This window comes from Sorex araneus, chromosome 6, assembly GCF_027595985.1.
Source record: "Sorex araneus isolate mSorAra2 chromosome 6, mSorAra2.pri, whole genome shotgun sequence".
Lineage (NCBI taxonomy): Eukaryota > Metazoa > Chordata > Mammalia > Eulipotyphla > Soricidae > Sorex > Sorex araneus.
The window spans coordinates 147,403,775-147,430,720 of record NC_073307.1 but is presented as its reverse complement, the minus strand read 5'-3'; the positions used below and the strand labels follow the sequence as shown (position 1 = coordinate 147,430,720).

The 26,946-nt window shown below is 65.5% G+C and overlaps 3 protein-coding genes across 9 annotated transcripts in view; 1 reads left to right on the top strand and 2 right to left on the bottom strand.

Moving 5' to 3' along the window:
• The first annotated feature begins 178 nt into the window (after window positions 1-178).
• Window positions 179-8,633, top strand: CHRM4 (cholinergic receptor muscarinic 4). The gene is made up of 2 exons (XM_055143102.1): window positions 179-423; window positions 6,113-8,633. Exon 2 carries the CDS (start codon window positions 6,144-6,146, stop codon window positions 7,575-7,577), a length of 1,434 nt encoding a protein of 477 aa, XP_054999077.1. The 5' UTR covers window positions 179-423; window positions 6,113-6,143; the 3' UTR covers window positions 7,578-8,633.
• An 85-nt stretch (window positions 8,634-8,718) lies between these two features.
• Window positions 8,719-11,192, bottom strand: MDK (midkine). Of its 2 annotated transcripts, none has more exons than XM_055143103.1 (5): window positions 10,997-11,192; window positions 10,067-10,143; window positions 9,801-9,968; window positions 9,547-9,708; window positions 8,719-8,960 (listed from the first exon to the last, which is right to left on the bottom strand). In XM_055143103.1, exons 2-5 carry the CDS (start codon window positions 10,140-10,142, stop codon window positions 8,935-8,937), a joined length of 432 nt encoding a protein of 143 aa, XP_054999078.1. In that variant the 5' UTR covers window position 10,143; window positions 10,997-11,192; the 3' UTR covers window positions 8,719-8,934. The 2 variants fall into 2 exon arrangements, with proteins under 2 accessions (XP_054999078.1, XP_004619117.2); XM_004619060.2 differs by lacking the exon at window positions 10,997-11,192 and adding an exon at window positions 10,416-10,528 and having other exon boundaries at window positions 8,723-8,960.
• A 278-nt stretch (window positions 11,193-11,470) lies between these two features.
• DGKZ (diacylglycerol kinase zeta) overlaps window positions 11,471-26,946 on the bottom strand; it is a 41,669-nt gene continuing 26,193 nt past the window's right edge. For 2 of the 6 annotated variants that reach the window (XM_055141290.1, XM_055141291.1), the window contains exons 2-31: window positions 20,797-20,905; window positions 20,303-20,398; window positions 20,046-20,123; window positions 19,064-19,120; window positions 18,853-18,921; window positions 18,320-18,391; window positions 18,123-18,239; window positions 17,877-17,948; window positions 17,605-17,700; window positions 17,285-17,367; window positions 17,122-17,182; window positions 16,903-17,016; window positions 16,656-16,796; window positions 16,325-16,403; window positions 16,186-16,241; window positions 15,996-16,058; window positions 15,829-15,902; window positions 15,620-15,731; window positions 15,304-15,503; window positions 15,100-15,200; window positions 14,935-15,014; window positions 14,773-14,842; window positions 14,624-14,664; window positions 14,184-14,323; window positions 13,243-13,274; window positions 13,031-13,074; window positions 12,573-12,693; window positions 12,459-12,492; window positions 12,222-12,321; window positions 11,471-12,111 (exon numbers count right to left, since the gene is read on the bottom strand). In XM_055141290.1, the coding sequence (XP_054997265.1) occupies window positions 11,995-12,111; window positions 12,222-12,321; window positions 12,459-12,492; window positions 12,573-12,693; window positions 13,031-13,074; window positions 13,243-13,274; window positions 14,184-14,323; window positions 14,624-14,664; window positions 14,773-14,842; window positions 14,935-15,014; window positions 15,100-15,200; window positions 15,304-15,503; window positions 15,620-15,731; window positions 15,829-15,902; window positions 15,996-16,058; window positions 16,186-16,241; window positions 16,325-16,403; window positions 16,656-16,796; window positions 16,903-17,016; window positions 17,122-17,182; window positions 17,285-17,367; window positions 17,605-17,700; window positions 17,877-17,948; window positions 18,123-18,239; window positions 18,320-18,391; window positions 18,853-18,921; window positions 19,064-19,120; window positions 20,046-20,123; window positions 20,303-20,398; window positions 20,797-20,905 (2,629 nt within the window). In that variant the 3' untranslated portion in view covers window positions 11,471-11,994. Of the gene's footprint in view, window positions 12,112-12,221; window positions 12,322-12,458; window positions 12,493-12,572; window positions 12,694-13,030; window positions 13,075-13,242; window positions 13,275-14,183; window positions 14,324-14,623; window positions 14,665-14,772; window positions 14,843-14,934; window positions 15,015-15,099; window positions 15,201-15,303; window positions 15,504-15,619; window positions 15,732-15,828; window positions 15,903-15,995; window positions 16,059-16,185; window positions 16,242-16,324; window positions 16,404-16,655; window positions 16,797-16,902; window positions 17,017-17,121; window positions 17,183-17,284; window positions 17,368-17,604; window positions 17,701-17,876; window positions 17,949-18,122; window positions 18,240-18,319; window positions 18,392-18,852; window positions 18,922-19,063; window positions 19,121-20,045; window positions 20,124-20,302; window positions 20,399-20,796; window positions 20,906-21,117; window positions 21,795-26,946 lie in introns of those variants that run through there. The other 4 variants (XM_004619058.2, XM_055141292.1, XM_055141289.1 and 1 more) reach the window with 3 other exon arrangements.

Below are 26,946 nucleotides of genomic sequence, written 5' to 3'. Positions count from 1 at the left end.
CACCCCACCCCCAAGCCTCCCAGGAGGGCAGCGCCCCCCGCAAAGCAGCACCGGAGACTGTGGGTGGTGTCCCCCACCGCTCCCGAACGCGCTCTGCCGACCGGTTCCCATGAAGGGTGCTGGGCGCTGGGGTCCCCGACGCCCCGGGTGGTGCCCCTCGCGCGCGCCGTTGGGTGGCCGGCCCCGGGCGGGCGGCGCGTCCCCTCCAGGATTGGCTGCCTCCCCGTGACATCACGCGGCTCGGGGAAAAGTGCGAGCGTGAGCGCGAGTCGGAGCCACAGCGCAGGGAGCTGCGGGCGGAGCAGGGGCCGCCCCTCGGCACCCCGTCCCCGCCCCCGGCCCGCAACCCGCCGCCGCCCCGCCCGCCGGCCCGCCGGGCCCCGCCGTCTGTCCGGCGCGAGGGGAGCGGGGCGGAGGTGTCTGGTAAGTGACTCCGCGGCGGCGCGGGGGCGGGGGCCGCAACTGGGCGAGAAGGACGCGGGGTGCCCCGAACCCTCCGGGGCTCCCCGGAGGCGGGTCCAACCCGGACTCGGCCCAGGCTCCTTCAGGGGCGAGCGCAGCGGGGTTGCTGCACCCAGGGCCGGGCGGCGAGGATCCCAGCTGGAAGGCAGGCCCGGCGCCCCTTCGCAAGCTGCTCCAGGTTCCGCCGCCGGGAAGGAGCGGACATTCAGGAGGTCGGGGGGTGTGCCCGCCCACAGCCCCCGCAGAGCCAGGGGCAGCCGCCGTCGGGGCGGGACCGGGACCCGCACTTCAACCCTCAGGCTAGCAGCTCTGCAGGGCGCCGCGCGCTGGAGCCCCAAAGCGCCCTTTTCCCGCCGCCTCTCTCCTCCCTCCCCAAGCCCCTCGGCGTAGCCGGCCCACTCCGGTTCCCGGTCCCCAGAGTCCTCCATCAGCGACCTTGAACCCCGACGGAAAAGCACCCTTGTGCCTGCCCGTCTTCCCTCCCCCCACCACCTCCAGGACGGCCCCCCGCGGCTGCCCGGGCTCCAAGCTGCGGCGGAAATTCTGGGCCAAGACCGAGCCGGGTGCGTTAGAGTCGGGCGCGGTGCGGGGTCCACATTCCCAGGGCTGTTTTCTCTGCCCTGAAGTCCCGGGGTCCTCTCCCGGCCCTGGGACAGCGTCCGGGTCCCCCACTCCCCACGCCTTCCCTGAGTCCAAGAGTCAACGCCTAAGACGGGCACACGCACCCCAATCCCCCGCCCCAGCGTGTCCGGAGCACAGCCCCAAATCCTCCCGGAAAGGGGTTTGCGGGGGGGGGGGGGGGTGAAGGGGGAGGGGACCTCGAGAATCCAGGAAAGCGCGGTGCCCACGCCCCGAGGAGATGCGTGCTGGGGGGTGGGGGAGGGCGGGTCACCCCAAAGCGCACGGACCTCGCCTGAGATGGGGAGTAGCCTGCAGGTGGTCCCAAGATTAACTCCCAAGCTGCTCTCGAGGCTCATCTTAGGCCAGGGCTTCAGAACAGGGGGCGTCCCCTGGGGCCGTGGCGCCCCTCCCGCGGGTGCATGGTGTAGAGGGAAGGCGCAGAGGGGAGAATATTAGACTCCAGGGACCTAAACCCCAGCTGGGCGACCGTGTTCTGGGGATGCTGCTCGCATTCTCCCGCCAGCGGGTTGGGAGCGCGCTCGCGGTCCCGCGCAGTCGGGACAAGAAGCCGAACAGGAATGTCCCACACGGCCGCACCGGGCTCGGCAGCGGGACCCCGACAGAAGTCAGCTCGAAGCCGGGACTAGGTCACTCAGCGCGGTCCCCGGGCACCACGGGGCACTCGGCCCAGACGGCGCCTGGCAATGTGGGCTGGGCGGGGAGGGGGAGTGGGGAGGTTGATGGAGGGAGATGAGGCGTCCCCGACTGTGGCCTGTCCTGGTCCGCCCGCCCGCGACCCTTCTCCTCCCGCAGTCGCCTTGGCCCTGACGCCCACGACCCGCCCGACCTTTCTCCGCGCTCGTCTCCTGCCGGGGACATGTGGAACGTGGCGGGCCCTGCGTTTTGGTCGCGTGCACCAGCTTCCAGGTACTGGAACCTCCGGAATCTGTGTGCACCGGCCGGGCCGCCGCACCTTCGGCACGCACACGCGGGCCTGGGCACGTGTCCCCCGCGGCGCGGGCATGCTCACGCGCTCCGGGCGCACTGGTATCCAGGCGTGGCCGGGCGCACACGCGCATGCTGACAGCTACTCGCTTCTACTCGAGCTCCCCAATAATCACACACAAACAGAACTCGCACTCGCCTTCCCGCCCACAGGTTCCTCGTCGGGGCCGGGTGAATCCCAGCGCCCTAAACTTTCCCACCCCTGAACCCCGCGCACGCCGAGCTCAGGGTAGCTCCCCGGCGGGACCTGGAGCGCACCCCCTCCTCTCTCCGGGGAGGCCCGGCCTGGGGCCTCCTTTGGGCTTTCCGGAGTTGGGGGCGGTGATGCAGAGCCGCCGCCTGATGAGGTCCGGAATTGGCACCAGGGGACCGACATTGCCACCTAGTGGTGCGTCCAGCCCTGGGAGGCGGCTGCTCGGCTCTCCAGCTCCCTGGGGCCTGGAACCCCGGAAACCTGCCAGAGGTGCCTCCCTCTAAACGCGGGAGACTCCCAAGGGTCCAGGAAGTTTATTGGGAAGAGAAGGGAGCCCTGGGCCACTCTTGTCCGTCCTGCCTGCTATTGGCTCCCACGGCTATCCAGAATGGTACCAACCAGCAGCCTGAATGTGGGAAGAAGATTCTGCAGGGGAGACAAGGGGGTCCCTCTTTTCTAGGAAGGCAGAGTGGGGACAGCACCAGGGAATGGGAAGGACCCTGACACCCACCTCCCAGGTCCAGCCCTGGCTGTGTGCTGCAGGAGCTGAGCTTGGAAGCCTTGGAGGATGGGGGTTTAGAAGGAGGCTCTGGGGTTCTAATTCTGTCCTGTCCCGCCCCTGCTTACAAAGAAGATGACTCGGGGCAAGTTAATTAACATCAGCCTCATCTGTAAGAGACTGCTCACATCTGAGCCCCGAGGATACTAATAGTACCTGCCTTTTCGGGTGCTTGTCGGCATTCAACCCGATAATCTATATAAAAAGCTCCGAGGGAATCCTGACTCATAGCTACCACTCAATAAACAAGCACTGTTCTCTGCTTGCATGTTCAGCCCCTCCAACCCCAGGGTGCTGATCTCGCTGGCTTCAGGAGAGTTTCCCTGGGGCTCCTGACCACTCAGTCCCCCTGCCTTGCCTGTGCCCCCACGAAGGGCAGCCCTTGGCGCCGGGTCTGCCACTCCCAGTCCCAAGGTGCCCCCTGCTCTACGTTCCCTATGGAAGGAGTTCCGAGCTGGAAGGGAACCTGTCTGAGCCCCTTCCAGCTGGGCTTTTGCCCTTGACTCATTTGTGACCTTGGAGTTGGACCACCGTGAAGCCAGGGATTTGGGACTGGCAAAACTGGTTGGTAGCGGAGCCAGGAGGCTGCCCTCTGTGTGGGTGACAGTGGATTGGGGAACGAGGGGGGCTGCAGCCAGACTTGGTGAAGAAAGGTGTCACCCTAGCCTTGACTCTAGCCTCTTGTGCATGGAGACGGAGCTGAGTGGCAGGACCCCGCTGCCCAGGGGCTGCTTCTGAAAAGGAGCCCCCTCTCTGCTTCAGGGGGAGGCAAGTTAACTGGTCTCTGACGAGCAGCGAGACCCCTGGGGTCCTCGCGAGGCTCCTTCCTGTGCAGCGGCCTCGCCCTCTCTTGCTCTCACAAACAGACGCACGCGATTGCGTAGATGACAGCGCGCCCAGTGGGGCCGTGTGCGTGTGTAACGGGCGCGTGTTGGCGGGTGTGAAGGAGGCTGGGCCGCGGCTGCCCTGGCACAGTGCGCGCTGGGCGTGGGCTCCTCACGCTGCCAGGAGAGGAAGAGGGGGAGGAGAGGAAGGGGAGCAGGGTGGGAGGAAGTGTGGGGCTGGGGGCAGGTCTGCACTTGGGAGATCCCCGGTGAGCATGTCCTGATGGGTCTGCAGCCCCCTTAGGGTTCTCTCCCTGGCGCAGCCCCTCCTCTAAGGACACTCCCTCCCTCTGGCGGCCCTGTGTGGCCACCCTCCGAAGAGGGGCTGGAGTCTCACGCCTCTCAGGCCCTTGTGGGCAACCCGGGCCAGGAGTGAGGGGACACTGCGGCAATGTGTACTCCTTAAGCTTCTCCACATGGCTTTCGTCCTCTTTCCTGGAGAGCAGGGATAATTCAATTTCATTTTCTCTGACCCTATTGAGATGGGTTGGGGGTCAGGGGGACACTTCTCCCAAGGGTGTCACTGTTTCAGGTGGGGCTTTAGTTCCTGGACAAGCTGTCAAGGAGCTGTGGGACCAGGGTCAGGTTATGGAACATCTCTGTGCCTCAGTTTACTCCTCTGTAAGTGGTGATAGTTCTGTGCCCTAGGCTTGCTGTGAGGTTGACACATAAAGAGTTGGGGGACAGGAGTTGGAGCGATAGCACAGCGGGTAGGGCGTTTGCCTTGCACGCGGCCGACCCGGGTTCGAATCCCAGCATCCCATATGGTCCCCTGAGCATGGCCAGGGGTAATTCCTGAGTGCAGAGCCAGGAGTAACCCCTGTGCATCGCCAGGTGTGACCCAAAAAGAAAAAAAAAGAGTTGGGGGACAGTACCTGTGTGTTGCTATCCAGTTCTTGTCTTTGGTCTAGCCCAGGTAGGAGCCAGGGAAATGCTCAAAACAGGAGCCCCAGGGGCCAAAGCGATAGCACAGTGGGTAGGGCATTTGCCTTGCACGCGGCCGACCTGGGTTCGATCCCCGGCATCCCATATGGTCCCCCAAGCACCGCCAGGAGTAATTCCTGAGTGAAAAGCCAGGAGTAACCCCTGTGCATTGCTGGGTGTGACCCAAAAAGAAAAAAAAAACAGGAGCCCCAGTTTTTTTTTTTTTTTCAGCCCATATCCAGTGATACTCAGGGCTTATTCCTGTCTGTGCTCTAGGATTGCTCCTCCAGGGCTCAAGGGATCATATGTCATGCTGGGGGCAGACACCCTACCTGCTATACTATCTCTCCAACCAGGAGCCTCAGTTTTAATCCCTGGCACCCCATGTTTCCCTGAGTATCATAGGAGAGGTCTTCTGCACCCCCAAGCATGCTAAAAATGTAAAAGAAGAAGAAGAAGAAGAAGAAGAAGAAGAAGAAGAAGAAGAAGAAGAAGAAGAAGAAGAGGAAGAGGAAGAGGAAGAGGAAGAGGAAGAAGAAGAAGAAGAAGAAGAAGAAGAAGAAGAAGAAGAAGAAGAAGAAGAAGAAGAAGAAGAAGAAGAAGAAGAAGAAGAAGAAGAAGAAGAAGCAAGAGGAGGATTCGAAAGGGGAGTGCAGCAGCAAGATAGCTCGATGAATGGGAGCACAGGCTTTGCATGCAAGAGTCCTTGGTTCCATTCTCAGTACCCGTGACCTCCTGAGCACTGCCACGTGAACCCCCAAGAAAACTAAGAAAAGACCAAGATGGAGAATGAATGAATGAAGGAGTCAGTGATGAGTGATGATCTCTGGGACCATGTGCACTGTCCCCCTAATTCCTGGCCTCCACACAGATATGCTGTGAGGCCTCACCTGCCTCTAGCCCCAGCCCTGGACCAGGGCACCATCCGGTTCATCCCAGGACTGCGTCCTCCAGTCCCCAGCACGGAGGCCTCCCTGTCTGCCTGGTGTGTGACTCAGCCACTCAGCCATCACCCGGCTTGTTTGCTTCAACACACTCTCTTGTTGCTCCTGTGTATGTCTGTCTCACTATGTGTTTCCCCGGCTTCTGCAACCCCAGCACCCAGAGCCCAGAATGGCACTAGTGTTAGTGGGCCCAAGGTGAATGAACAGCAACACTCAGAAAGGGAGAGGAGAAGCCATGAGTGGGGGCACGGGACCGAGTTCTCAGGAGCAACTCCAGTTTATTTATTTTGGCCACACTTGGTGGTGTTCAGGGGTTACTCCTGGCTCTGTGCTCAGGAATCACTGCTGGCTGGCTCGGGGGACCATATGGGGCATTGGGGGATTGAACCTGGGTGGGCTGCACGCAAGGCAAATTTCTTACCCGCTGTACCTTGCCCCGGCCTGGCAAATCCAATCTATCCCATCAAAATTTCCCTCCACGCCTTCTCCCCAAGTCACCTCTGTCTTCTTCCTCCTCCAGGCACCAGCCACCCACCTCCTTGCTCAGCAAGATGGCAAACTTCACCCCAGACAACGGCAGCACAGGGAACCAGTCTGTGCGCCTGGTGACAGCCCAGAACCGCTACGAGACGGTGGAGATGGTCTTCATTGCCACGGTGACGGGCTCGCTGAGCCTGGTGACCGTGGTGGGCAACATCCTGGTGATGCTGTCCATCAAGGTCAACAGGCAGCTGCAGACCGTCAACAACTACTTCCTGTTCAGCCTGGCCTGCGCCGACCTCATCATCGGCGCCTTCTCCATGAACCTCTACACCGTGTACATCATCAAGGGCTACTGGCCCCTGGGTGCCGTGGTCTGTGACCTGTGGCTGGCCCTGGACTACGTGGTGAGCAACGCCTCGGTCATGAACCTGCTCATCATCAGCTTCGACCGCTACTTCTGCGTCACCAAGCCCCTCACCTACCCGGCCCGGCGCACCACCAAGATGGCTGGTCTTATGATCGCGGCCGCCTGGGTCCTGTCCTTCGTGCTCTGGGCACCCGCCATCTTGTTCTGGCAGTTTGTGGTGGGTAAGCGGACCGTGCCCAACAACCAGTGCTTCATCCAGTTCCTGTCCAACCCGGCGGTGACCTTCGGCACGGCCATCGCCGCCTTCTACCTGCCTGTCATCATCATGACGGTACTGTACATCCACATCTCGCTGGCCAGCCGCAGCCGGGTCCACAAGCACCGGCCCGAAGGCCCCAAGGAGAAGAAGGCCAAGACGCTGGCTTTCCTCAAGAGCCCCCTGATGAAGCAGAGCATCAAGAAACCCCCGCCCGGGGTCGCGGCCCGAGAGGAGATGCGCAATGGGAAGCTGGAAGAGGCCCCTCCGCCGGCGCTGCCACCCCCGCCGCGCCCCGTGGCGGACAAGGACACTTCCAATGAGTCCAGCTCAGGCAGTGCCACCCAGAACACCAAGGAGCGACCCCTCACGGAGCTGTCCACCACAGAGGCCACCACGCCCGCCACACCCGCACCCCCACTCCAGCCCCGGGCCATCCACCCCACCTCCAAATGGTCCAAAATCCAGATCGTGACGAAGCAGACGGGCAACGAGTGCGTGACGGCCATCGAGATCGTGCCGGCCACGCCCGCCGGCATGCGCCCGGCGGCCAACGTGGCCCGCAAGTTTGCCAGCATCGCCCGCAACCAGGTACGCAAGAAGCGACAGATGGCGGCCCGGGAGCGCAAGGTGACACGGACCATCTTCGCCATCCTGCTGGCCTTCATTCTCACCTGGACGCCCTACAATGTCATGGTCCTGGTGAATACCTTCTGCCGGAGCTGCATCCCCGAAACAATGTGGTCCATCGGCTACTGGCTGTGCTACGTCAACAGCACCATCAACCCCGCCTGCTACGCGCTCTGCAACGCCACCTTCAAAAAGACCTTCCGGCACCTGCTGCTGTGCCAGTACCGCAACATCGGCACCGCCAGGTAGGCGCCAGGCTGCCCGAGGAGCGGCTGGCGGCCGAGCGCCGGGGACCACCAGGGAGAGACCCGTGGGGGGGGCAGCGCCCGAGCTCATGGTCGCTGGAGAGAACTGAGGTCACCGGGAGCCCTTCTCTCAAGGCTCAGGCTTGGCGCGGGGGCCCGAGAAGGGTTGGGACACTGGGCCACCCCTGCCAGCCTGCCTTAGGGAGGAGGGCACTGGGGGGTGGGTCACAGGCCTGTGCGGTCACCTGCCCCACCAGCATGACTGCAGAAAGGGAGGGCATAGATCTGTACCTGGAGGCGTCAGGGTTCCCCATTCTGCTGTCACCGGTGCTTTCTGTCCCCCCCGCACCCCGCATGTAGGCTAACCCTCGTCCCAAATCCACCTCCAGGACAGACACCCCCTTCACTGCAGCTACTCAGGCTCTGATTTGGGGGTGGGGGTGCAGGCCGCCAGCAGACTGGGTCCCAAGGCTACCCCCCCAAACCCAGCCCCGCTCAGGGAGTGGCCCGCGTGGGGCCCCTCCCCTCCCCCACCAGAGGGCCAGTCCCTAAAATGGGTATTTATTGTTCCTGCGTGCGTGCTGGTCCTGATCCCTGAGATGGATATTCACTGTTCCTGTGTGCCCGAGTCTTGGCAGAACCGGCTGAGGCGGGGACACCCGGGAGAGAACGCGGCCTGACTCACGGGGGCTGAGGGTGGGGAGGCAAGCAAAGCCCTTGTCTCGCCAGCCAGTGGACAGAACCCGGGATTGGATTGGCAGTGGCCTGGATTCAAGACCTTTGGCCAGGTGAGGCTCTGGCTCGGGGCGTCCACGCCCAAATCTTCCGGGTTCTTTTCCGGTTCCTTCCCACTCCCGGCCCGTGGCCTCTGGAGATGCAAGGGAAAGGCTTAGGAGATTTGACTGGGGGTGAGCACTTTCAGAGGCCAGTCGAGGGGGGCAGGGGGGTGGACCCTGAAAGAAATCTCCATCAGAGAGCTCCGGGGAGCTCAGCGCTGAGGTCCCGGCCCTGAAAGTCCCGCCCCCACCCCCACATCCTCCTGTCCCCAACAAACCACCACAGCAAATTCCCTGGGAAGGGGCTTTTATATATTAAAACAAGAGCTTTTATTGGGAACAACATGGTTTGGTTTATTTGTTTCCTAGGAATGGCATCTCTGGGGGGAGAACAAAGGGGGTTTGGGGAACCGAATCCCACGGGGGGAGACCAAGTCCTCGGCTCCCCCCTCCCCTGATCCCTTGGGTCTCCCCACTCTGGGCACTTGGGGGCAGGGGCGGGGAAGCGGACGGGACGATTGATAAAGCTAACAGCAGACGGAAGGCACTGGTGGGTTCCATGGGGCGGGCATCCGGGCCTGGCCGCTACTCCTTCCCCTTCCCCTTCTTGGCTGTAAAACAAGAAACGCGGCTTTAGCAGGCTCCCCTCCCCCTCCCCCGCCCCAGGGAGCCCCCTCCCCGCGCCGCGGGAGCCCGAGCCCTGCCCTGCCCCCTAGTGGCGCTCGGCGCTGACCGGCAGGCGGCGGGCTGGGGCAGCCATGATGCCCACCGACTCCCCGCACTTCCCAGGCGCCCCCTGGGGATCACAAACCTCCCGGTTCCAATGGGGGCGCGAACCGAGCGTCCCAGCTGCCCAGAACGAGGCGCCTCCGCACGCCAGAAGGGGTGGACTAGCCTCTGGGCAAGCAGCCGGGAGGCCAGACTAGGGGAAGTGGCGGGAGGAAGAAGCGCCTCGGGCTGGCGATGACAAAGCGGCCCCTTCCCGGGGCATCTGCCCCATCTCAGAGAGACATTGGGGGGAGGGGGCGGAGTGGGGGACGAGGTGTCCCAGGATCCCACCTCCCCGAGCACTTCTTAGCGCCCGACGGGCAGGTGCCCCTCCAAACTCTCTTAACTCCAAGACCCAACTCCAGGATCCCGCCTCCCACAGGTGTGCGTGGCGAGGCTGTCGCTTCGACCCCCTCCCATTTGGCTGACCTTTGGCCTTGGCTTTGGTCTTGGGGGTGCAGGGTTTGGTCACGCGGATGGTCTCCTGGCACTGCGCATTGTACCGCGCCTTCTTCAGCGTGCCTTGGCGGGCCTTGGTGCCGCTGCCCCCGTCGCACGCGCCCCAGTTCTCAAACTTGTATTTGCAGTCGGCTGGTGCGAGAGCGCGCGGGGGTGAGGGGCTGAGGGCCCGGCAGCCTAGCCTAGCCCCCACCCCCTCCCCGGGCGGCCGCGCCCCACCTCACCTCCAAACTCCTTCTTCCAGTTGCAGGGCACCCGGCAGCGCAGGCGCTGGGTCTGCGACCCGCAGGTCCCCTCGCGGAAGCCCACGCCGCAATCCTTGCTGCTGGGGGTGCAGGGCCCCCAGGTCCACTCGGCACACTCGCCCCCGGGGCCGCCCTTCTTCACTTTGTCTGTAACGGGAAAGCGCGTTGGGAACTTCCAGGAGCCCGTCGCTGAGGCCCGGCGGGGAGGGGGGGGCTCACCTGCCCTCCGCCGCCCCCCTTTTCACCTTTCTTCTTGGCGGCCGTGGAGGTGAGCGCCAGCAGGGTGAGGAGGGCGACGAGGAGGACGCCTCGGAGCTGCATCCTGGAGGGAGAGTGGGGTCAGCGCCCCCAGTCGCCGCCTCCCCGCGGGGGTCCGCGCGGACGCACCTCCCGCCCCCGCTTCCCGGGCCCCCTAGCCCCCAGGTCGCTACGGTGCTCCGGCCGATCCCGCGCCACGGGGCCGGCGTGCACGGGTCCGAGGCGACTCCCCGGCGGTGCCCGGAGCGCAGGACGCAGCTCCGACCCCACCCCCCACGGGCCCCCGGGTCAGCAGCAGCCGCCCGACGGGCGCCTCCCGGGGCCCCGCGCGCTCACTCTGCTCGCTGCCCGAGCTACTTCGCTCCCTCCCGCGCTGGGCCCGTCCCGCTTCGGCCGCCGCGGCCCCTTTTGTCTCCAGAACCGGTCTGAGCCGGTCACATGGGCCCCCGCCCCCTTCCCGCCTGCCCCCACCCCCCTCGAGGAGGGACCCGCCCCCTCCCCTCCAACCCGCGCCGCCCCCCGACCCCGGCGTCCCCGCCTCCGCTCGCGCGGGGCTTCCCGCCGCAGCCCCGCCGGTGCCCTCCGCCCTCGGACGCCCGGTTCTCCCGGCGCCCTGTCTTTCGAACCTCGCTCCCCTGGCTTCGAGCCTCCGCCCGGCCCCAGCCCCCCAAGCGCGGCCCCTGGAGAAGCTCCGGTTCTCCGTCCCCGCGGCTACCCTGTCCTTGCTGGATGCCCGCGCTCCTTCCCGCACGCGGAGCCTTCGTGGGGGACCAGGAGGACGGATGCAGGCGCGGCTGTGGCTCCGGGGGCGCCCAATCCCGTCGAGACCCACCCCGCGCGCCCTGCTTGGCCCTCGGTGCCCCTTGGTTTAGAGGAGCCTAAGTGCCGCCCCCCTCCCCCCCCTCGGATCACTGCACCTGGAGTGCGGGAGACACTCGGGCCGAGCCGGGGAGCCCGGGACTAGGACCCCGGAGAAGGCGCGGGGCGGCGTGGGGGGGGGACAGAGAGGCCCACGGGTCCGGATTCGGGGCGTCGGAGCCGTCGAAGTTGCAGGCGCACACCCCGACCCCGACCTCTGAGCCGGAGCCCTGGGGCCTGGAGAGAGGCTGCCCGGGGCGCGGGGCGCAAGCCGGCCCGGCCCCCGCCTCCTCTTTCGCTTTCATTGTTGTCCCAGCGGGAAGCGGGAAGCCGGCTCCTCCCCCCCGCGGCTGAGCAGAGGTCAGGCCCTGGGCAGGCCCCGGGCTCCACCCTGCTCGAGCCAGGACCTCAGCAAAGGGTTTGGGCCCTTGGGCTCTCATGCCCCCTCCCCGCGGACAGACCAGTTTACCCCCCTCCCCCACCCCAGTTGCCCCCGCTTGTTAGATCTCCCCCCACAAAAAATCAGAATGGCCGAAAGGAAAAAAGTCCATTTACTGAGTCACACCCAGCTGTAAACATGTCACTGGGAGAACCCCACCCCACCCAGGCCACACAGTCCCCGATGAAATGACTGGGTACAGGAGGGGGTCGCCCGGGTGGGGGCCAAGCAGGTCAGCTGGCAGGCCGGGCTGCAGGCTGGCAGAAGCCCTGCAGGGCGGGGTCGGGGCGCTGAGGGGCGCCGGGGCTGGGTTCTTGGGAAGCTCCCTCCGGGGACCTCCGCCCCTCCTCGGACCTCCGCCCCTCCGCCTCCGGGTCTCCAGGCTCCTTGGAGCCCCTCTCGGGCTCAGTCCGATTTCCGGTTCCTGGGAGCCTCTTGGTCTGGTCGGGGCCTCGGGGGACGGGGAGTTGCTGGAGCAGGTAAAACTGTCCCAGCTCTCCACAATGGAGCCCGGGTCCGAGCAGCTCCTCAGGGTGCAGCCCGGGGCTCCTTCCCTGGAGCAGGGTCCCCCCGGGCCGTCCTGCTGGAATGTGGCAGTGAGGTGGGCGTGGGGCTCCGCTACACCGCCGTCTCCTGGTCCTCGCGCTGCACCATCTGGTAATGCTGCCGCTTCTCCAGGTAGGCCGCCAGCTCCGAGTCCTGGGCCTTCTCAGCCCGCTGCCGGGGCGTGTCTCCCTGCAGCGGAGAGGGGGTGCCATCAGCTGGGGAGAGGGCAGGGGCGTGCCCAGGGGCTGGGCGGGCTGAATCAGGGGGGCCCCCAGCTGGGCCCACCTGGGCTCACTCACCTGCTGGTCCGTCTTCATGAGAGAGGCCCCAGCTTCCACGATGTAGTGACAAATGGTGCGCTGGCCCAGGGCCGCCGCCTGGTGCAGACAGGTCTCCCCGCTGGGGGCACAAGGGTCAGGGGGGCGGCCCTCCAGTCCCTCTGCACCCTCCCAGAAGTTTGGGCCAAAAGGATCACAGAGGGAGGTGCAGACTGTGTCTCTGGGGCGTACCGAGGGTGCGGCGAGGCTGATACTCACTTTTCCTCCACGGCGTCAAGGATCTCTGTGGGGGCTGGAGAAGAGGAAGGGGTCAGAGGGGTGCGCCCTCTCTCCCTGAGGCAACCCCTCTTCCTGCGGGCCGGGCGCACTCACCGTGCTCCAGCAGGTAACGGACCACCTCCTTGCTGCCGCTGCCGACCGCGTGGTGCAGGAGGGTGCGGCCCCGCTCATCCCGGTAGAGGAGGTCGCCCCCAGCTCGGTGCAGCTCCTGGAGCTGCCGGAGGGGACACAGGGCAGGGCTGAGGTTTCTCAGGGCCTTAGCCGCACCCCCCGACCCACACTGCCTGTCGTGTCCCTCCCTCCCTGCTTCCCTGGCGCGAGGAGACTTTCCGGGCCTCCCAGGAGGGGCCGTGGATAAGCTTCGCCGGCCCCGGGGACTGCGGACTTGCCCAGACAGGCCAGCCAAGCCAGCAAGTAGCAGCAAAGGATCCCGGACTGTGATCAGGAAAGGGACAGGGCCAAGACAGGATGTGGCTACCCCCAGGGCTACCCCCGGGACCCTGTAGGGGTCCCACTCTCCTGGACCTGGGGGGATACCCTGGAGCTTGTACCTTGCAGAAGTCATTCCTCTGGGCAGCCTCGACCAGCTCCTCACCTGCCGGGAGAGCCTGTTACACTGGGGCTGGAGGCCCAGCCTGTGCTGGGACCAGTGTAGGCCCGAGCTGGGGTAAAGGGGGCCCTGGACCGTCCAGTCAGGGAAGGCACCACCCTCTCCACCACCTCCATCCCCTACAGTGACTAGACCCTGTAAGGGAGGCCTCACCTCTAGGGGGCGCGTCACCACCTGGCCGTGACCTGCAGACAGAGCAGGAGAAGGGGGTGAGAATCAGCACCCCTTGATTCTTTTTCCCTTGGGCCATGCGTGATGGTGCTTAGGGGTCATTCCTGGTGGCTCGGGAGGACCGTAGGTGGTGCTGGGCATAGGTCAGGGACTGGCCACGTTCAAAGCAAACACCTCACCCCTGTACCATTGTGGGGGAGCCTGTGCCCTGGGCTCCTATTAAGAGTCTTTGAGGGGCCAAGGGCTTGTTCCTGCTTCAGTGCACAGGAGCCAGTGGCCTGCCCCCAGCTGCCATTCTAGATGGGAGCCGAGCCAAGGAAGAAATGGGGTGACTCCATTTCAGAAGTGCCTGTGCACGACGTCAAGTACAGCAGGCGCAAGCAGCAGCTTGGGGTCCCCAGGAGGGGAGTGTTCCGGGCAACAAAGACAAGTTCAGAGGGGAGCAAGCAAGGCCACGGAGACCCGAGAGGTGAGTCTGGTGGGTGGTGATGGAAAGATGAGAGTCAGACACAGGCTGAGGCTGCTGACCAGGAAAGACGGGGTGCAAGGCCTGTGGGCCAGGAAGTTCGAGAGCTACAGGCTCAGGGGAGATGATGGGGCCTGCGGGCGGCAGAGGGCTGGTGGCGGGGGGGGGGGGGCTGGGGGGGGCCCAGACCAGCGGCTGGAGGGCCAGAGCGATAGTACAGTGAGGGAGGTGTTTGCCTTGCACACAGCCGGCCCTCTGGTTCAACCCCCGGACGCCCCAAATGGTCACCCAAGCACGGCACAGAGTGATTCCCGAGTTCAGAGCCAGTACTACCCCCTGAGCACCACCAGGGAGGACCCAAAAGACAAACCCAAATAACAAAGAGACCAGCGAGCTGGGTGACAGGGGCGAGTGGGGTCTGTGTACTGGGTGAGCTGTGACGGCCAGCGGGGCTCACCGGGGTGTGGGAGAACAGGGCGAGGTGGGCAGCGGGGAGGTGGGGGTGGGGAGGTCAGGCTGCGCCGATGCCCCCAGCAGCTCAGGGTCCAGGATGTAAATCTCGTCCTGTGCAATCTCAGTCACATAGTTGAGGTGTTCCTAGGGGACGGGATGGGCAGTGGGTCAGGCCTGCCAACCTCGAGATGCCCCCACCACAGGGGTGTGCTAACAGGCAGCAGCCAGCAAGTGGCGCTGGTTACCCCCTGAACCTGCACCAAGGGCCCCCCCAGCTTGCCAGCCCCACCCAGCCCCGCCTTTGCAGCAGCCTGGCCTGCCCTGGCCAGAGGGGCCTTTTCTAGCATCTCCTGGACGGCATTCAGACTTCAAGGCCTCCTCCTGCCCTTCTACCCTGCAGCCTTCTCTGGGCCCTCCCTGAGGACCCCAGTCCCCGGGGCTCACCTGTGCCCGGTCGATCCTGTAGAAGCGGCTGGCGGTGGTGGCTGTGGGGGGGTAAGGGGAGTTGGCTCAGACCTGGCCGGGCCCAGACTTCCTGCTGTGCCCACGCAGGTAGCGGGGCTGCCCGCAGTTAACCCTTCAGAGCCACTCACCGTCCAGGAAGCACCACTTGGGGGACAGCTTCTGGCACACGGGGGACTTGGCTCCAGCCCCTTCAGGCTCCTGTGGGAAGATGCAGGGGCTCATGCCGGGGCTGGGGAGCCTGAGGCCCAGCCCAGCGTGGCACCCGGCAGGACCCCGCCCGCCCAGCTCACCTGCTGCAGCCTCTCTATGTGGGTGCGACAGAGCTCCAGGTCGCTGTCTCCCGGAACCACCACAGTGCCCAGCGGCACGGCTGCCGACAGAGGGAGCCCGTGAGCGGCCTGTGCCCGGGGCCCCGCCTCTGCCCCGCCCCTGCCGGCCCGGTCCCGCCCACTCACAGGCCTCCTTGAGCTGTTCCTTGTCATAGTGCAGCGCCTCGTAGTCGTGCATGCTGACCCGGCTCACCTGGATCCGCAGCTGCTCGGGCACGGGCTGCTGGCTGCGGAGAGGTGGCGGGGGGCAGGCGCGGTGAGTGGGCCTCTGCCTGGCCCGGCTCCCGGCGCCCCTACCCAGGGCCCCTTCCCGGGTCAGGTGGCACCTACTCGCTGCGCAGGGGCCCCGCGTTGCGCCGCTTGGCCTTCTGCACCATGGTGGCCTGGTTGCGCAGGGCGATGCGGATGCGGGAGGCCGCCAGGCGGCAGGGCTCGCCGTCCACCTGCACCGGGATGGCCTTGCCCGTGGTGAGCAGCACCTCCTGGCACTGCGTCAGCCGCTCCCCATGCCCGCCCACCTGCAGCGCGGCCTGCGGGGTGAAGAGCAGGGGTCAGGGCCCGGTGGCCGGGAACACCCACACAGGAAGGAAAGGGGCAGGGAGGGTGACTGCACTGGGTGCACGGGCCAGAGAAGGACGCTCCTCACCAGGGACGTCATGGTGAAGCCGATGACCTCGAGGTAGCCGTCGTCGTGCCGCTGGGGCTCAAAATCGTGATGTTCGCCGGGGTGGCCCCAGGGCATGGTGCCTGCACAGTACCTGGGGGAGGGGGTGGTGGGGCTTCACGCACAGCCCCGGGTGGGCACAGCAAGGGGACACTGGGTCGGGTGGGCGGTTGGGTGGTGTCTCATCTCACCTGGGGATGTTCAGGAAAACAATGCATTGGGGCTTCAGGTCCTGGATTTTGGGAGTCAGGTCCACCCCGTCACACTGAAGGCAGGAACAGAAGTATGTGTGGGGTTCGCTGGGCAGGTCCCCCTGGCCACCCGTCCTCCCGTCCCCGTGTCCCTGCTGCCTGCTCACCACGACACGGATGTGCTTGGCCAAATCCTTGGAGCTGCCCATCAGGAAGTCGGAGAAGGCGGTCTGCAGGGACAGAGGGTGTCACCGTGAGGGACAGTGTCACTGTCCGGGCAGGCTGTGCCTGGGCAGTCGGGGAGGCGGGGAGGGTGGAGCTGGGCCGGTGTTGCGGGGGTGCAGGCCCCAGACTCACGCCGGCATAGAACATCTTGTTCCGGAAGCGGCTGTTGAATTTCTCCGGGTTGGCCTCTGGTGGTGAGGAGCAAATGGGGGAGTCAGGGTGCCCCGGGTTGGGAGCCCTCCCGTCTGCCCTGGGGGAGGAGGCTGCCAACCTCGAGACTCATGGAACTCCAAGGTGACGTGGGCATCGAAGCCCAGGCTGAAGTAGTTGTTGAACACGTCCAGGGGCAGCTGCAGGAGGAGGGGCAGCGTCAGAGCAGCCGTGGCCTCTGGCTTGGCCCCCTCATGCCCTCCTGGCCCCAGACACCCACACTGCCTCCCTGCGGGCACACTCCCGCAGGCTCTGTCCTTGGGGGCTCTAAGGGAGGGACCCTGAGGGTCACGACTGAGCCGGGCCAGGGAACGAGAGACCAGTGCAACCCAGGAACGGAGAGACTCTGGCCCTAGGACTAGCCAGCAAGCGGGACGCCCCTGGCCACCCACCCGGTCAGTGGCGCCCTCGTCACGCTCCTCGGGGCCGGCCTCGGGATTGGGTTCGGCCTGCAGGTCCCAGCGGTCCAGCCGTACCACGTTCCCTTCCTCCACGTGGGACAGGATCTTGGATACTGGCTCGTCTGTGTAGCCCTGGGGGGGAGGGGGCGGGCAGCAGGGGGGGATGGTCATGCTGAGCCCTTTGGGTTGCCACCCTGACCCTTCACCTCCCATGCCACGCCCCCTCCCGGGCTCTTACCCCACCCCAGTTGAGGGTGCGCGCCAAGTCGTTGCCCGTGCCCAGGGGCAGGATGGCAACAGGGGGCGGTGGCTTTAGGCGCAGCTGGTCCAGCGTGGAGAGGATCCAGCCAACCTGGAGGGGAAACCCAGAGTCCAGGGGAGGCTCAGGCTGGGGGGGTGGGGGGAAAACGGGAGACACAGGGAGAGACAGGGAGACGGCGGGGGGTAGGGGGCTCACCGTGCCATCGCCCCCACACGCCAGGATCCGTAGGTTGTGCACTTTGCGGTACATCTCCAGCCTGGGGGTGGAGGGGCGGGGGGGGCGGCACACGAATGGTCAGGTTGGGGTACTTGACTTGAGTACCCCATCAGGGTGCCCCTAGAACCAGAGCAGTACTTACGCCTCCTTGGGGCCTCCTTGGCTCAGGTCGAAGACTTGTCGGGGATTGAGATACCAGAGGAAGGACTGGATGATCTTGGCGCCCTGGGGACAGGGGACGGCCGGCAGGGTGGGCTAAGAGGCAGGGATCCCCAGAGGGGGATGTGGTGGATGTGTGTGTGTGTGTGGGGGGGAACCACATCTGGCAAGGGGGAACCCAGATGGATTTCCCAAGGGCCTTGGGAGGGGGATGGGGGGGAGGGGCCATCGCCTCTGGGGGTAGTTGTGGGGAGGAAGGGGCCCGACTCCCCGCCCCCTCAGTGAAGAAGAGACGGTGCATACCTGGTTGCCCCCACTCTTGGGGTTCACAAACACCAGCAGGGGCTTCATTAGGGGGGACGGGGTGGGCCTGATGATGAAAGGTCTCCAGCGGCCCTCCTTGGAGACACAGCGGGTGAGGCCCCAGCTCCCACCCCCACCCCCACCCCGCCTGCCCCCGGGCGGCCCTTGCAGTGGGTCTGGCCAGAGAGCAGGCCCTGGGGTGTGAGGCTGTGAGCCCCGCTGACCTGTGAGGCCCAGACTCCCCTCCAAGGCCCACCCCAGCCCGGGCTAACCTCGGGCCCCTTCTTGCTCGACTTCCTCTTGAAGGATGCCCGCTTCTTCTTCTTGCTGGCCTTGAGCGTGTTCTGCAAGGGTAAGGAGTGGAGGATTGTGTGTATGTGTGTGTGTGTGTTATGTTGTTATGTGTGTTTCTGTGTGTGGCGGGGGGGGGAGGGTGTGTGTGTGTGTGTGTGGTATGTGTGTTTCTGTGTGTGTGGCGGGGGGGGGGGGGCTGGCGGCCAAAGTGCAGTGGGGCTCACCTGGGGCCGGCGGGCACGGAGTACCCAGGTGGGCGGGACCACCAGGGCAGCATGTGCACCCAGCGAGCACGGCTCCTCGATGTGCTGCAGCAGGAAGCAGGACACCTTGCTGTGGTACTGCGGGCAGGAGGGGGGAGGCTGAGCCAGGAGGGGGGCGGCCGCACCCCGCCCTGGCCCCACCCAGGGGTGCCACTCACGGCCTGCTTGCACCAGGAGCAGCTGATGGCCACGATCTCCTTGCTGTGGAAGGTGAACTTCTGCTGGAAGCCCTGCGGGCGGGCGGCGGGGGAGGGGACACTCAGTGCCCGGCCCTTCGAGGTGCCACATCCCTGTCTCCTCTGCATGACCCTGGGTGCCCCTGGAACCATGCCCCCCAGAGAGGGCCACAGCTCACTCCTATACAACCCACCCCCCACCTGGCCAGGCCCCCTGAAAGTGCCTCCCTGCCAATCCCAGTCCCTTGGGGGTGCTGGGAGAAAGGGAGGGAGAAGCCACAAGGGCCTGGGCTCCCAGAGCCCAGGACACAGCTGGGAGCGGCCTGAGCACCCGCTCCGGGTACCCACCCCCCTCCCTGGGGGCCCTGCCTGCTTGGGGCTCGCACTGGCCATGCTCAGAGCGACAGAAGCACCGACCGAGTGAGCTGCACTGGCCAGACCCGCAACCGCAGCGGGACCTTCTTCCTTCCTGCCCCAGCAGGGTGGGGCCGGTCGCTGGGGCTCCGGGCACTCACCTTCCCACAGTGCCGGCACTTGCCGTCCTGGCGCCGCCGGTGCACCCAGTGGTGCCGTACAAAGGTTGGCTGGGGAGAGAGAGGCTGCAGGTAGGGGTGCGGGGTGCCGCCAGCTCCACGCTGAGGGGTGGGGCTGCAGAGAGGCCTGCAACCACCGGAGTCGCAGGGCCGTGGGGATCCCGCTCGGGAAACGGGGGCACCAGGCACTCACCTCCCGGACATTCCTGGAGCCCGATTCCCGGAAGGACGGCTTACAGCGGAAATTGATCTGTGGGACAGGGGCACGGCCCCCCGCGTCAGGCCAGCCCGGCTCACTCAGCCACCCCAAGGAACTCCCCTCTCAGAACCCTCCTACACCCCCAGCTCCTTGCCTGCGAAGAAGAAAACTCCCCCCACTCTGCTTGCTTGGGGGTGCGCGCTGTTTGCCCAGCACTCCCCTCACATGGCCCTGCTGTGGACCCTCCTGCCCCCTCATCCGCAGGGGCCTCAAGCCAGGCACAGCAGGCAGCTGAGTCCTGCCCGCAGGGTCCCCCTGGGCTTTGCTTTCTCCTGTGGAGAGCCCCTTCTGCCCATCGCCCTGCTCCGGCCTCAGCCGGCTGCCCTGCGCATGTGCCTGGGTCCCCACCTCCCAAGCACTCCAAGGAGGGCCCTTTCTGCTGCCTCCTTGCTCGGCTCAGTGGCCCGGGGGACAGCGTCCAGACATGCCGGCGCAGATAAAGGTCTGTACGGAAGCAGCTGGCAGGGGCAGCGCCAGGCTTTGGAGTTGCCCGGGCCCAGCTCTACCGAGCGATGAGACCTCATAGGTGTCGGCTGCCGCGACGGCACTCGTGAGATTTGTTCATCTGGCATAGTGAGTGGGCCCCGCCGGGCGCCTGGCCTGTCCCGGGCAGTGGGGGCAGTGCTGTTAATAAAGGGGTGCCGGGAGTCTGACGCAGGAGTTTCCACTGCAGCCCCTCAGCTCCTCCCCTGCGGCCCCCAAGGAACCGCTGCAGGTGCTGCAGGAATGCGCGTGCGTGCTGAGTGGCCATCAACACCCGGAGGGAGGGGGGGACGGGAGCAGGAAATGGGCCACCACACAGGCCATTCGGGTTGCTGGTTTTGAGGCCACACCAGGTGGTGGTATGAAGAGACCCATGGGGTGCTAGGGATGGAGCCAGCGCCTCTGGCACGCACCTCCCGGCCCTCGCCCTCACCTTTTCCAGCTGCTCAATGCAGGGGGTATGTACCACAATCTTGCAGGCTGCACACTTCCTCCGGGACACTGATTTCTGCTGCAGGAAAGCAAATGGGGATCCCCTGAGGCACCAGGTCACTCCACCCGGGACAGAAATCCTCACCCGCGCCCGGGTACAGCGGCTCGCGGCTCGGCAGGGTGAGAGCCCGCCTCCCATTCAGGCCGGCCTGCGGGGCTCCACCACCAGGGGGCAGTGTGCGGCGCGGCATCACTCACCAGCATCTTGGCTACGCAGTACTGCTCCCCGACATAGCAGAAATCCCCCGACACGTTGGTCTCAAACCAGATGTGCTCCCCATTCGTTGCTGATTCCTGGACCCGGGGATGAGCACATCAGCACACACCTGGCATCCGAGTCACCTGCCGGCCCTGCCCAGCCTCAGCCACTTTTGTTCTCTCTCTGTCCCGGTCCCCCCCCCCCCTTCTCACAGGCAGTCCTGGGGCATAGGGGCTGTCGGGGACAACCCCCCTCCAGAAAGCTGGGGGTCACAGAGGACAGCAGGGGTAGAACACAGGGCCTGGGGGCTACCAGGGCCACACCCCAGAGGGTGGCAGGTGGAAGGTAGGGAGTTGTGTCCCCAGCCGCCACCCTCTCTCCGAGCTGGTCTCCGACATGGCCCACTGGAACCCCACAGCCCCGTGGGGGCTCCTCACCACTGCCCCCAGCTCTTCCACCCAGGACCACCCCCAAGCCAGACGCCGCCACTCACGCTCCAGTCCACAGTGCTCCGGATCTGCCGGGCTGGCTCAGTGCACGGGGCGCCGGGCGCGGGGGGCGGCAGTGCTAGGTGCTGGAGGCCCGACTTGGCGATGGCTTTCCTGCAGGGGAGGGGCCAGCTGAGGCCAGGGCAGCCAGGCACTGGGTGCCTTCCCCCCCTGCCGGGGCTCGCTGCCCCCACCGCCGAGGTGTCCACCCCAGACTCTCGGAGGCTGAAGCGCACTTGGCCCTCGGGGGTGTGCTGCTTCCTGGGCCTGCTGGGGGCTGTGCCCCATGGAGGCGCCCCTCACCCTCTGGCCTCAGCTATACCTACACAAGCTGGGCGCTCCAGGCCTGGGGTCCAGGGGACTTGCGCCGCAGGGCCACCTGGCGCCTGCGGGAGAGGAGGCACCTTCGGGTGGGCACTGGGATACCCGCAGTGGTGCCTGAGGCTCTTCGGCCCTGGAGGCCGAGGTGCTGGCCCGCGGGCCGCTGCTGGCTAAGGCGCCGATAGCGGCCATGCAGGCCCCAGAGGGCCGGGTCGGACACGGCGTCTGCAGGGAGCAGGTGAGAGGCGCGGCGCTGGCGCTGCCACCGGGGCATGGGCAGCAGGGGCCGGGCGCCCTGCAAGGCCACCAGGGCCCTGTCCTCCTCCTCCTCCCTCATGCCCCCGAGGCTGGCCGCGGGCGGGGGAGCGGGCCCTCCGGGCAGAGGCAGCGCGGCGGGCAGCTCCTCCACGACGAAGCGGGCGTTGCGGGCGGGGGGTGCGGTGCTGGAGCGCCGGCGGCTGTCCTGGCTCCCCAGCCCGCAGCCCAGGAGGCAGCCCTGGAGCTGGGCACTGGAGCGGCGCCGCTGCATCAGGGAGGACGAGGCCTGGCCGGCCGGGGAGCGGCGCCGGGCCTTGCTGGTGGGCAGCCCCACGCCACTGGGCCGCCGCTGGCCCTCCCCGGGGCCCTGCGCCTTCCGCTGGAAATGTCTCCTAAAGAAGGTCTCCATGGCAGGGCCCGGTGGCGGCGGCTGTTGGGCAGAGACCCTGACCGTCAGGTGCTGGGACCGGTCCCGGCCCAGCCTGCATCCAGGAGCCCAAAGGGTAACCAGTGTGACCCCAGGGAGGAAGGGGATGTCTGCAACCTCTGGCCTCTGAGCCCTTGGGGGAAGCCAGATCTATACAGCTGCCCCAGGAGGGTGCAGCCACTGTCCATGCCTGTGACCCCGTGGCCCTGTCCCACGCCCTGTCTGGGAACCAGGACCCACAAAGCCGGGCCTTGACGGGAAAGAGAGAATGTGGCAAGGCAAGAGCTCGCAGCTGGCGCAGCCACTCCTAGGGGCTGGGGGAGGGGCGAGCGCGAGGCCACTGGCCAGACTTTTGGTCACCCCCATGGGGCACGGGGCGGTGTGGCTGGTCCCCTTGGCCCATGACAGAGAGCAAGTCACGAGAGAAAAGCACATCTCTTCAAGATACACAGTCCAACAAGACCCCCTGAGTCCCTAGCCCGGGTCTCAGGCTGTGGCAGGGTGGGGGGGTCATCAAAGGGCGCGGGGGAAACTCCGGCTCGCAGACACCTGCAGGGGTGACCTCAAGCCCCCAACCCGCCAAGCCACAAGAGCCTGGCTTCCGGCAGGGGTGCCTGGATTGACCATGGGGACGAGGCCCCAGAAGGTTCTGCCTCCTTCCCCAGGCAAATGTGCACTCTGTGGAAAAGGAGGGGGCACCGGGTGAGCCCCCCACTGGTAAGCCGCACCCTGCTCCCTCCATGCTCACAGGAAGGCCCCGCTCTGCCTCCAGCATCACCGCACCCCAACTGCTCCCCAAGCGGGGGGTACACACTGTAGTAGCCTGGACTGTGGGGGCATCACTGAGTGGGTGGGTGGAGGGGGGGGCTCAGGGGAGATGAATGGAGAGAGGGATGGGGTGTCCCAAGGTGCCTGGAGTGGTGACCCACCATGGCCGGCGCTCCAGGCAGGCTGTGCTCTCCCACCCCAGGGTGACCATGGCCCCCTTGGGGGTGGCCACCACGAGCAGGCAGCTTTGTGCAGAGCTCTGCTGACCTGCACTGGGAAACGGGCCACCAAGGGGTCACCTGGGCCTGGTCCCAACTGCCCAACGAAAGGCCAGTGGCAGAGCTCGGCCGACCAGACAGTATCGGCTGTAGCCAGAGATGTGAGTCTCTGCACTGGGGTCCCCAGGCTGAGGCCGGCGGGGGGGCGGGGCGGCGACGATGAGAAGGGACCAGTCGGTCCCTGTCACTCTGTCACCCATCTTGCAGCCACACTTATCTCATCCGGCCCCTGATCCCCTGGCCCCTCAGGCCCTGAGGTCGCTGAGCAGGTTGGCAGTGGGATGGGGACCCCCACTGCTTGATGGAGTTGGCACTGCGGCCATGAAGGAGGGGCCAGGCTGCCAGCCGTGCCCAGGCCTTGGACGGCCGCCTGCCCGTGTCAGTTTCCTCCGTGTGTCTGGTCAGGCCGTCCTGTGACAGCTGCCCAGGCTGGAGGACATTAGTCACTCGGACACAGCGCCTGATGCGAGTGTCACCCAGCAAACAAAAGGCCACAGTCAGTGGGGTGCTGAGGGCTGCACCCGGCTGCCACCCCAAACCCACACACAGAGGAGCTGGCAGGGAGAGCCCCTCACCCATCTCAGCCCTGCGCAGCCTCGGCAACCCCAGCCGTCCGGGGGCTAAAGGATCACGGGATCACATGCAAAGCCTGGTGGGCCTCAGTTTCCTTGTTTTTCTGAGAAGGCCACTGCCTGAGCTGATGTGACATTTTATGACAAGTTCCCCCACCCCGTGCTTCCTGCTCTCTGGTCTCCATGGAAACCTGCTCCGGCCAGCGGTCAACGCCTGCCCTCTCTGGACTCCCGAGCTCCGCTGGGCCCCATGGCTCAGGCCTGCACTCTCTCCCACGGTCCGCTCTGCATAGCCGTGCCTGTCCCCTTCTGCTGTCGCCCTCACACACTACACAGCGGCTTCCGAGAGGTCGCCGGGCCCCTGTGGTCCTGCCAAAGCCCCAGCTCGGAGGGCTGGCGGCCCCAGGCTTCCCGGGGGGTCCAAGCAGGACAGAGGATGCAGCGACGGGGGGTGTTAGCAGGCAGGGTGCCCCCCAGTACCCCCTGAGCACTTTGGGAGGGAGACCTGGGCCGGGAGGCTGCACCTGCCCCAGTGGGTTCCTAGCCAGGCAGCCGAGCTGCAAAGAGGCGAGGCCAGTTGGAACTGACGGCCTGGCTGGGTGCGGTGGGACACCCCTGCCCACACCTGACAGGGAAGAGGGGTGGGGGGGACCCGTGGGGGATGTGCGCTCATCTGATGACAGGGTGGGCACCCAGAAAGGCAAGCAGGAGCCCACGGTGCTGACCACCAGCTGCGGGAAGGACAGAAGCTGGGGGAGGTGCCACCTGGGGGCGAGGCATCACAGAGCGGGGCATGGAGAAGGGGCCCCACCTCCAGCAGCCCCAAAGGGCCTGGCTCGCCAGGGCGGAGGAGCAGCTCTTCGGGGGGGGGGGGGCGGGGGGTGTCCCAACTGGCCTGGGGCTACTCCTCTTAAGTGGCTCCTGACCTCCCTAGACAAGCAAGGCGCAGACACGGAATGGGGAACTGGGGGTGCCAGGCACTGTGCTGACCAGCCTGGCTGGGGTGTGGGGGGGGTCACCACCTCCCTCCCCTGCCCCTTTCCTTTGCCACCCTCTTTGGGACCCTCTTCTAGGGTGAGAGGAGCCTGATTCCCCCTCCCCAGCCCACCCAGACAGAAGGAGGAAGCACAAAGCAAAGAAGGGTTGGGGGGTGCCCCCTTTGACCTGATCTGGAAGGTGGGCGAGCCGGGCAGGCTGCGGGGCGGGCGCTCCAGGCCCGGCCTCTGGCTGAGCAAGTCCTAGTTTGGAGAGAGTGCAAGCGAGAGAGAGAGCGAGCGGCTGCAGCTCCCCCCTCCTGCCGCGCCCTCCACACCCCGCCCCCCGCCCCCCCCCCCCCCCGCCTGAGACAGCCGTTATGAAAATAACCCCATTGGTAAACCGACAGCACTTCCTCTCCCAGCGCAGGCTGCCTCTGTGCGCTGGGCGGGCGCTCGGGCCAGCTGACGGCCCCAGCACCCACTGCCGCTCCTCCCAGAGTGCCCGCTGCCAGGCAGCCCTGGGCGCAGCGCCTCAGCATCAGGGAAGGGGTGCAAGGAGAATCGCGGGGTGGGGGGGCCAGCTGCACCCCTCCCAAGGACCTCCCCCCAGCTCCTCCTAACTCTCAGGGCCAGTGGCTGACACAGCTGCGCACAGGCTCCAGCCCCAAATGACCACACATGTATTCAGCTGCCGAGGGGCTCGGACCCCACAGGTGGGCTCGAAGGGGGGGCCTGAGGTGTCCGCACGGATGCCCCGTGGTCGGTCCCTGCCCCAGGGCCCATCACTGCTGGGCCAGTAAAGGGCAACGCATGACAAGCTTCTCCTGCTCCTCCACCACCTCCCCCAGCCCCCCAGGTCACACTCCTGCCCCCAAGGCTCCAGAGGGGCGCCTCTGGGTTTCCCAATTCCTCAGAGCCCTGTCCACCCTTTCCCTTGGGGTGGGGGTGGGCGGAGGCCGTGTTCAGAGGTGTGTGGGGACAGCACGCAGTACCTGGGGTAGAACCTGCGGGGCTCCCGCATGCGAAGCGGGTGCTCTACCATCTGCCAGGCCCCCTTCCCCACTACTAGCGTGTCCTGATGATGTCCGCCCAACACGGGCTTAGCTCAGGGCGCCATATTTGCCAGGTGAGCTATCAAAGGCTGAGGACACTTACAAACTGGAAAGCAGTATGCCCACAGTGCACTGGTACCTGTGGCGTTCCCCTACGGAGACGATGCCCCACGCTCCCTACAAGAGAGACCTAAGTGAGAAGCTCTGAATGCGTGTGAACCACTGCGAATCTCTCATGAGGCGAGCTGGGCTCTATCTCTCTATCTCTGCAGCGGTCAGACCCGATCTGTCGAGATCAGTTGTTTTGGGGGATGTGCAGGAAGGCTGCCCACACGGAGGCCGGGTCCGGAGAGGAAGGAAGCCCGAGAGAGCCCAGGGAGATTGTAAATTATCGCCTTGGCTCCACCGGAGTTTCTGAGCGGCTTCTCTCCCCTCTTGCTGACCTCTGCACTCCACACGGTCCTGCATTTTGAGCTTTATAACATCACATCCAGTCCAGGTGACTGGGAAATACTGGTTTGCTAGGCGGAGCCTGAGAGTTCACTTTCCCTTCGCAAAGCAGGGAACTCGCTCTCGCTAATGTCACCTTTGATCTCCAGGAAACCAGCCTGGAAGTCCTGGGAGGCTGCGGAATCGCAGACGATACAAAGTTTCCAAAATCCCATTCTCAACTTCAGCACTGGCAACAACCAGATACTGTTTGTTACATCTAAAGGGCACCAGGCCGGGTCCTCCCAGCTTCTGCGGTGCCTTTCCAGACCACTGCAGCCAACTGCCTGTGTGGGGCTCAAGGGACCGTATGCGGAGCCAGGGCGCAATCCCAGGTTGGCTGCACGCAAGGCGAGTGCCCCACCCCTGCACTATCTCCTGGCCCCAGTGCTGGACTTGTTCAAGTTCTCAGTTTTGCAGCCTCTCCTCTCACTGTGAGTGTGAAGAAAACAATGAGTCGGACTGTGTTGGGTGTTGGAACCAGCTGGAACCCCATTTCTTCACCTGTTTTTCACACTGGACAGATACACGACTCACCCCATGCGTTACCAGTATGAACTCATTTATTTTTCATGAAGCTTAATGGCTACCATTAACAATCCCTGCTTCACGGTGGGAACACTGAGGTGCCGAGCTGTTTTCTCTTGTGGTTTGGGGGCCACACCCGGGGGCACTCAGAAGACCATACGGAGCTGGGGATGGCCCTCCCTGCTCTGTCCAACACGCTGCTGGCCTGTGTGAGATGCCAGCGGCTTCGGCCCATCCTTTGGGGCCATCGGTGGAAATATCAAAAATCTCACACTGCGGGGCTGGAGCAATAGCACAGCGGGTAGGGCGTTTGCCTTGCACGTGGCCGACCCGGGTTCGATTCCCAGCATCCCATATGGTCCCCTGAGCACCGCCAGGGGTAATTCCTGAGTGCAAAGCCAGGAGGTAACCCCTGTGCAATGCCGGGTGTGACCCAAAAAGCAAAAAAAAAAAAAAAAATCTCACACGGGGCAGCTCTGCCCCTC